The 8,317-nt window shown below is 64.1% G+C and overlaps 1 protein-coding gene and 1 long non-coding RNA gene across 4 annotated transcripts; one reads left to right on the top strand and one right to left on the bottom strand.

Annotated features, from left to right (window-relative positions):
- Positions 1–2,032: 2,032 nt before the first annotated feature.
- On the bottom strand, positions 2,033–4,027 carry DIO3 (iodothyronine deiodinase 3). The gene has a single exon (XM_069465312.1). The coding sequence runs from the start codon at positions 3,875–3,877 to the stop codon at positions 2,963–2,965; it is 915 nt and encodes a 304-aa protein (XP_069321413.1). The 5' UTR covers positions 3,878–4,027; the 3' UTR covers positions 2,033–2,962.
- A 771-nt stretch (positions 4,028–4,798) lies between these two features.
- On the top strand, positions 4,799–8,032 carry LOC138380847 (uncharacterized). Of its 3 annotated transcripts, none has more exons than XR_011232915.1 (5): positions 4,799–5,133; positions 5,346–5,604; positions 6,710–6,792; positions 7,495–7,647; positions 7,923–8,032. It is a non-coding gene; the product is annotated as an uncharacterized lncRNA (long non-coding RNA). The 3 variants fall into 3 exon arrangements; XR_011232914.1 differs by having other exon boundaries at positions 4,801–5,133; positions 5,391–5,604; positions 7,578–7,647; XR_011232913.1 differs by having other exon boundaries at positions 4,801–5,133; positions 7,578–7,647.
- Positions 8,033–8,317: the final 285 nt, after the last annotated feature.

Here is an 8,317-nt window from a genome sequence, read left to right as displayed (position 1 = left end):
TGTCAGGTGACCTTGGGTTGGTTTTATTTTCTTCTCTGGACTTTTCTGTTTTTAAACAAGGGGAGATTTTTCAAGGAAAAGAGAGAAAGAGAAAGAAGAAAGTAAAGGGAGAGAGGAAAAGAGAGAAAGAGAGAAAGAAAGGAAAAGGAAGAAGGGAGGAAGGGAACAAGGAAGAGAGAAAGAAAAAAAAAAAAAAAAAGAGTTGAGGAACGTTGTGACTCCCTTGGAGCGGCGACCTGGAGCTGTCTGATCCGCATGGGGACTGGCAGGAGCCGCAGGTCCTCGCGAAGCGCCCAAAAGCGCGCTTCGACTTTGGGTCCGGGAAGCCCAGGGAGGCCCACGGGGCACAAGGCTCCCCGGGGAGAGGGGTCGTCCGAGGAGACTCCCTAGCGGCGAATGGGGACCGGGAGCGGCTGGAACATCCCCTGCTGCGCCGGGTGGCGGCTCCCTTCGTGCCCCGCCTGCCCGCAACTCCTCCGCGCCACCCAGCCCCAACCCTGGCCACCGCGCTGGCCTGGAGCTCAGGGAGCTTCTCTGCATTCCTTCTGGCGGTTTCGGGGTGAGGAAGAGCGCGCGCTGGGGGCAGAAGATGCAAAAATTTTTTTGCTTAAAAGTTATTTTTCAATTGAGATACTTTTAAGGCAAAAAAAAAAAATAGTCTGTAATTTAGGGTGTCAGTTCCAAAAAGTTTTCACCTAGGAGCAGCATGGGGGCTGGGAGTAGAATTGGGGCCGCGTTGGCGGAACAGGGGCGTCTCTCGTCTCCTCCCTCCAGCCTACCGCACCCCCACTCACCCTCACCCCCAGCTTGCAGCGCCCCCGCGCCCAGGCACACAGTACCCCTCCCGCCCACCCGGACCGTCCTGGGTTCCCAGGCGCTGCCCCAGCCCGCCAGGGACGTTTGGGGGTCCTGTCCCCCGACCCCATCCGCGCACTCCGGCTCAGCGTCCTTCACTCTCCCCCCACCCCACCTCTCGCTCTCAAGGTGTCACTGGCGGAGTGAGATGCGGCCTGCGCTAATCCCGCGCTCACTCGGGGAGCAGGCGGGGAGAGAGTGAGGGCGGGGACTGCACGGGGGCGCCGGCCATGACTGCTGGGGACCTGTGCCAAAGGCCCCAGGCCCCAGCCTCCGCCCCAGAGTTGGTCACCCTCCTCTCTCTGGTCTCTCTCTGCTCATCCAGCTCGCTGCAGTCGCTGCTTCCCAGCCCCGAGCGGGGTGCGGGTGGCAATAGGGTACGGTTCGAACTTGGGGAAGCGGCCGAGAGGCAGGCGGACGGGAGTCCTGGGCTGGGGGCACTCTCCGCCACACCCCTGGCCCGGCAGTAGGACCTGCTGCTGGAGCGGTGGCCGTGTTCCGCCACGGCACATCTGCCGTAGACCCCAGCAGCCAGGCAGGGATTGGCGGGAGACGATTTCGCAGGTGCGGGAAGGGCGCCACGGAGGAGCCGGGTGCCTGGTGGCTCCCGCGGTGGGCGCGAGTGGAGCTCTACTGGGTTTAAAGCCCCCCTCACCCTCCACACCACCTCCCACCCTTCGCCACACACACTGCCCGATGATCCGAGAAGTTAGACGGGCGGCTGCAGGGGCGGCTGAACTGTTCGCGCGTGTGTGCGTGTGCGCGCGCGGCCGCAAGTGAGGACCCTGTAGCCACTCTCCCTCCTCCTTCCAGGACCCAGCGGGCTGCGCTTCCTCGCCCTTCTCCCGCCCCCAAGTTCCCGGCCCAGGTGCAGGCTTGCTGTACACCAGCGCCCCGGGCGCCACCGCAGACCCTCTTCCCGCTCCATCCCCCAAGGCCCCCCTGCTAGTTTAGGCTCCTTCCCTCCTCCCTTCTCCCCAAGGTCACTATGGGGACGCGAGGGAGAGATTTGTGTTTAATTCCTGCCGCTATTCAGAGGGAAGAGAAAATAAAGGGACCAAGGGCAACCAGAAAGCAGTTTACTTCAAGCCTTTATTATTGTAGTTTACAAGAAGTTTATATACAAGGAAACATTTCCAGCAAAACAGTCACCAAATGGCCTTCGAATCAGGGGCCCTCCAGCTCCCGGCCCCACAATCGGCAGCTCTGCCCAGGACCCCCCTCATTTGGGGGCCCAGGCTCCCCCCCATCTCTCTTTCCCGGACTCCGCCACCCAAGCCTGTTCCCCAGGAGTCCGAGCCTCTTCTCTCTCCCTGGGGCGCTGCAAACCTCGCCAATTCCTCTCAAGCCATCTTCCTCTGGTCCCACGTGGACTCCCCAACCTCCCTCCCACCCATTTAAGGTGGTTTCCTCACGGAAACCCAGAGCACTCTCCCCCTCTAGGTTTAGGCGCTGCTTCAAGTCCCCTGCAATTCAGAACTACCCCGTGGTGAGAACCAGTTAGAGACAGTTCGTCATCAGCAGTGGGGCTCCTGCGCACCCTAAACAAGGGGGGGGGGAAAACACCCTGCCCACCCCGTCCCCATCCCCTTCCCCAACTCAGGAACAAGAAATAAACACAAAAGCAGCAGGGCACTCCCTTCCCGCGCGCGCGACAGGTGGGTGCCAGGCAACTAGCTCAAGCTGAACTGAGAGCTTGTGGGAACCCAGCTGCGCTCAGGGCGGGTGGGCAGGACCAAGGTCTCTCCGCGCAGTGGGGAGCGCGGGCCGAAGCTTGGCTGAAGCTGCGCTGGGGAGCGGGTGCGAGAAAGTGCTGTAGGGGCAAGTCCTGGGCGCACAGGCAAGGGTGCACCGCACCTGCGCTCACAAAGGGAATTGGAGTGAGCCCGGCAGGTATACATGAGACAATCACAAAAGCAGAGTCTTGGGGAGGTAGGGGAGAGTGTTCAGGTAGCTGAGGGTGCACTCAGCCTGAGATCCGTGGCTCAGCGCATCTGTGTCACTGGGGCCTCCCCAAGCTTGACGACTTCATTTGGGGTGCTTGCACGCGGGCTTCGAATGCTCGAAGGCCAAGCCCGCCAAGTTCAGTCAATTGTCCATTGGTTGTTTACACCCTACGGGGCCTAGCGCCATGCAGTTGCTCATCATAGCGCTCTAGCCAAGTGCGCAGCTCAGAGACCTGGTAGCCGTCAGGGCCGCGGCCGCCCTGGTACATAATGGTACCACTCTGTATGACGTAGAGGCGCTCAAAGTAGGCGCCATAGGCCGAGCTGCTGGAGTTGGCCATGGTGTCGAGGACCAGAGAGCAGCCGGGTGCACCTCGCTGCAGCACCCTGGCAGCGCTGACCCGGTCCTCCAGGCTTCGGTGCTGCGGGATGATGTAGGGAGAGTCTGTGGTGATCCAGCCGTCGGAGGGATGCGCTTCCTCAATATAAATGATGAGGAAGTCCACGTCACGCTGGTACTTGGTGACCAGGCGCTGGAAGGCGCTCATGCGCGCCATAAATGGTGGTCAGGTGCAGCTGCCGAAATTGAGCACCAGCGGGCGGTTCCCTTGCGCATAGTCAAGGATGCGCTGGCTCTGGAAGCCGTCGGGCAGGACCACCTCGGAGTTGGGCGCCGGACCGCCCTCGTGTGCCTGTTTGAAGAAATCCAACTTCTGGCCATGCCACACCGCCTTGAGCGACGCCAGAGTGCACAGGCGGTTGTCGTCGGACACGCAGATGGGCGGGTCGTCCGGGGGCACCTCCTCACCTTCACTGTTGAGCTCCACTTCAGGCTCGGGCTGCCCCCGACGGCGGCGGCCCAGAAAATGCTTGCGGATGCACAGGAAGTCGAGGAGCCAGAGCATGAAGGCCGTGCCGAGGAAGCGCGGGAACAGTACGAGGCACGAGGCGGTCTGGGCGCAGAGCCTCAGGGAGTGAAGCAGCAGGGAGCGGAGCATGGTGGCTGCAGGCCCGGAAGCCCCCTGAGACCCTTCGCCTTCGCCGGCCACCAACCGCGATGCGGCCTGGCGAGACATCTGGGCTTCGGCCGTGAAGGGAGCTCAATTTATAGCCGCGGCTTCAATTGGCGGGAGACTCCACCTCCGGCCCTGGCCCGCCCCCTTGCAACTTGAGCCCGGAGGGATCACCGAGCGCGTGTGGCCAATGCCCTAGAAATCGTGGGCCGAGGGCGGGCGCGGGCGGGCGGAGGGCGGAGCGGCCCGGCTTGGGGCCGGTGGGGGCGGGACTGGGTCCCACAGCCAGCTCTCGAGGAGGGGACCCCAGCCGCCGCTGCCGCAGGGGACCAGGAGCCCGACCTGGGACCTGGCCGTCCGCCGTGGAAGTCCTCCAGCTAAGGCCAGAGCTGCGCGCGGCCCTAGTCCCCGCGGCCTGGCTCCGGCCCGCGCCCCTCTCGCCGCGCACCTGAGCTGAGCTCCCCGGCGGCCGCCGCGCCGCGCCGGAGCTCCGGTTCGCTTCCCGCGCGCCGCCGCCAACGCCGCCCACACCGCCGCCGCTCGTGCGGGGCCGCTGCCCAGGTGCCGCGGGAGTCCAGGTCCGCGGCCGCCGCCTCCGTGGCCCAGGCTCCCGCCCCGCCGAGGACGCGGGCCCGCGAGGAGGCAACTTTGGGTTCCCGCCGCCTTCCCAGCTCGCCCGCGGGCGCCGCTCTCCTGCCGGAGCCCGCCCGCCCGCCTCCCGCGCGCGCTCACACTCGCGCCTCGCACACGGCCGCCCCCCGCACCGCCCCGCCACGCACACCGCGCTCCGCGCCCCCCGCCGCTGCCCGAGGCCGCCGCGCGCCGCTCTAGCCAGCGCCGCTCCGGCCGTGCCCGCCCCGTCCCATCTCCTTCCAGCGGGGCGCCGCGGTTCCTGGGTCAGCGGCCGCCGGGGCCCAGCTGGGAGGTGCGGAGGGCAGGGCCCGCGGGCGGGTTAGCGCCCGGCGCCGGAGACGGGGAGGCTGGGGAAAGTGCTGCCGGCCCTGCGCCTCCAGCCGACCCGGGAGCGCCCCGGGCGCGGGGCGCTGCGGGCGCGGGGCGCAGGGCAGCGGGCGCGGGGCGGCGCCGGCCCCGGGCGGCTCTCCCACTAGGGGTAGCTGTTGCCTGAACGCCGGAGCGCTCCCCTCTCGCCGCTTGCCTCGCCCAGCGCAGCCCCGGCCGCCGGGCGCACCCGTCCCGTTCGTCCCCGGACGTTGCTCTCTGCCCCGGGAACGTCGAGACTGGAGCGCCCGAACTGAGCCACCTTCGTGGACCCCGAGCGCGGCGGCCCGACTCACCGCGGAGGCGCCCGGAGGCGTAAAGTGCGTACTTTCAACCGTAAATGTGTGTTGAGGCTTTTAGGGGTGCGGGGCAACTCCCAAACTACGTGGGGCCCTGGCCGGCCCTGGCCAGCCCTGCCGCCGAGTCCAAGACCTTCTGATCCCTCGCTGCGCTTGGCGCGGGGTCGGCGACTTGGGCTCAGGGGCGGCGGGGCGGCGGGGCGGGGCAGTGCCTTGACCTAGGGTCCCCATAGGCCGGCAGCAAGTCTCGCTTCGTCTTGGACCGCTGTGTCCCCCAGGGCAAGTCCTGGACCAGGTTGCAGCGGTTTGTCCCCAGTCTGGAGAGCTGAGCTGCCTAGGACGCTTTCGGAGTCGCGGGGTTTTGTCTGGAGCGGCGGGGCTTGAGCCAGAGTCCGAGACTGCCGCCACCGCCTGCGTCCCGTGCGCCTCCCGCCCAGGGGACCAGCTGCCTAACTTCTCGGGACAGAGACTGCGCTCGCGCCCAGGGCCGAGGTAGGAGCTGGCTGGGTCCTACAGGGTGCGGGCGAATCGCTTTCGGCAGCGAAGGAACAAGTTGGGAGAAGTCAACTGCAGGACAAGGGCCCCAGCGGGCGCGCAAGTAGGCACCCGCCTTGGGCAGATGTCTTCCCCTCAGGGTTGGTTTTCTCGGCCCTGGTAGGACCCTCTGCTCCGTGAGCTCCCCCAAGGACCTGTGGCTCCCACAGGTCAAGCCCTTGAGTGTGCGTGGAGGACGCAAGGGTGGCACTGTGTGTGTCTCCTTTTCCCTCTCTCCAGCAGGGCGATTTCTCTGCTGTCTAGGGCAGGGGGCACACACCCGGGAACTTCCTACCTAAGGGAGGCCAGCCTGCTTTCTCCTGTTCTTCTTAGTGCCCCCAAACTGCCCCTCTCCACCTGGGTAGGGGTCTTTCAGGTGGGCTATCCAATCCTCCGTTAGCCAAACCTGCCTGGGGGATCCTGCTTGCCTGCCCCCCACCCCCCAGGGCACCTCTGAGTTAGCAGATCCTCCCCTTTTCTGCTCCCTTTTCTTTGTAGGGGAGAATTAGAGAGAGGCCTACTTGGCAGGTCTTTGAGAAGATATTTGGGGGCCTTCTGAGGTTGCTTTCTCCTGGGCAGGGACAATGGGATGTGGGGGGGGGGTCCAGATTTTGATGGACAGTCTCTCAAGCCCTGACTCCTTGATTTCTGGGAGGTGCCAGTGTAGGGCTTGCGTTCTGCTCCGCCTACACAGCAGTTGGGGCAGGGACATGGGATAGTTCCCCAGGCCCCTTCCCACATTTAGTTTTAGAAAATGAATAAGCTGCCTTGGGCTGGGAGAGCCTTTCTGTGCTGCCTGGGATCTGGTGAGGTGTGGTGTGTGTGTGCGTGTGTGTGTGTGTGTGTGTATTATGTGCATTTGCCTGTGAGTGCATGTGTGCTTGTGTGGAAGGCATGATCTGGTCAGATGTAGGATGGGCCCTTCTGGTCCCCTCTGGGGGCCCGGCCCAAGCAGTAGCACCCGGATCCATGCTGCTTCTAGCCTGGGGGACACTGAGGAGAGCAACACTTGTTCTTAGGGCTGTTACTTGTTCCGGCTGGTCTGTTGCTGTTTCTTGGGCAGACAGACTACATTCCACCCCTCAAGATTCCAGAACATTGGACAAGGCGTTGAGGATCATCTGGCTCCCCCAGCCTCTTGTGCAGGTGAGGACAGACCTGAGGTCCAGGTGATGCTAGTCTGTGGGACACAGCACCCAGCTTAGTGACTCCTGCTGCAGTGTCCTCCTTCCAGCTCGTTCTCCTGGCCCTCTTCTCCCTCTTCTAGACCCTCTTTCCTCCAGAGCAGCCCCTGTCCCCCCGGCCCCTCCAGGGGTGCACCCCCAGCTCACCGTAGCCCTGGCCCCTCCTGCCTCTTGCCCACACTGTTTGTCCTGTCCCAGAGGTCGGGAGGGAGGGTGCTAGCCCAAGGCCAAGACCCACCCAGGACTTGGTGGAGTGCGAGGCATCACCCAGAGGCGGGGGCCCCAGTGGGCCTGGCAGCCTCCCCTGTGGGGGGACCAGAGTTGGAGCTGGGGCTGCTCCTCCTGCCACCCTGTCCCCCTTCCTGCGTGCCCTCTCACACCTCCAGCAGGGGGCGGGCAGGGGAAAGAAAAGGAGGGACAAGTTGGATTGGGTCCTTTGGTGTCTAGGAGCAACTTGGAGAGAGGCTGGGGGAGGGGACAGGCAGCAGGGCCCCGGCACAGCTGGGGAGGGTTGGCCTTTGGATGGCCTCCTGATCCAAGACCATCCCCCTGGGGCTGTCTGCCGGTGAAAGGGCGGGCCTGGTGGACCCGCGTGGAACCCACCCAGCATGGGGTGTGGTGGGCGTGTGTGCCATAGGTACAGCCTTTGTCTTCCTTCTGGTAGAGCGGCACCCAGTGCCCAGAGAGGTTGTCACCGAGACTTCCCTTTGGGAGGAGGGTCCCAGTAGCCCTCCGTGCTCCCCACAGGACCTTCTGAGGCTTCAAAGAGGAGGTGGTCCAGCCCCCACACCTGGAGAAGAGACTTGGAGAACTACAGGTATGTGCCTCTGTGCCCGCACCCCAGTCTGCCTGGATCTTGGCCCTCCTTGGCCCTTTGTCCCCCCCCCCCAACTGGCCTCCCGATGCTGAGGGAGCTCCTGGTGCTTTCTTTCCTTTTCCTTCCTTTGAGCTTCCACTCATGCCGTTCCCTCTTCCCATCTCCCTGCCCCTGGCGACTCCTCTCCTCCTCCTCCTCCATTGCCTTCACCTCCACCTGGGCCCTCCCTGGCCACCGGCTCACCGTCCTCCCTCAGCTGTCCTCCACTTCTGCAGGCTGGACAGCGGCTGTGTGTCACCACTGGTTTCTGCATCTGCCGCCCACTCCAGACCTGCCCCTCCCAGGATCCTTTGCAGTGACAGACCGGAACCAGCACCAAGGAGATGCCCAATAAACCTCTGTGAAATGAGTAAATCAGTGCAGTGTGGACTTACTGAAAACTCCTTGTTTAGGGAGAATTTCAAGATATTTCCTTCTGCCCTTTTGCACACCTGCAGCCGAGAGCAAGGTAGGGCAAGTGGGCAGCAGGGCTGAGTGAGGTCATTTGGGACCTGCTGTTGTGAACAGACGACAATTCCTGGGCAGTCTCCTTTGGGTGTGGTGTCTAATGAATGCATCGGTCACCTGGTCACTGGGCCAGTCTGTTTTCCTTCCTGGACTGCATGGGTCC

This window comes from Eulemur rufifrons, chromosome 2, assembly GCF_041146395.1.
Source record: "Eulemur rufifrons isolate Redbay chromosome 2, OSU_ERuf_1, whole genome shotgun sequence".
NCBI classification, from domain to species: Eukaryota; Metazoa; Chordata; class Mammalia; order Primates; family Lemuridae; genus Eulemur; species Eulemur rufifrons.
Note: the sequence above shows the minus strand (reverse complement) of the source record. Positions and strands in the feature narration are given on the sequence as shown.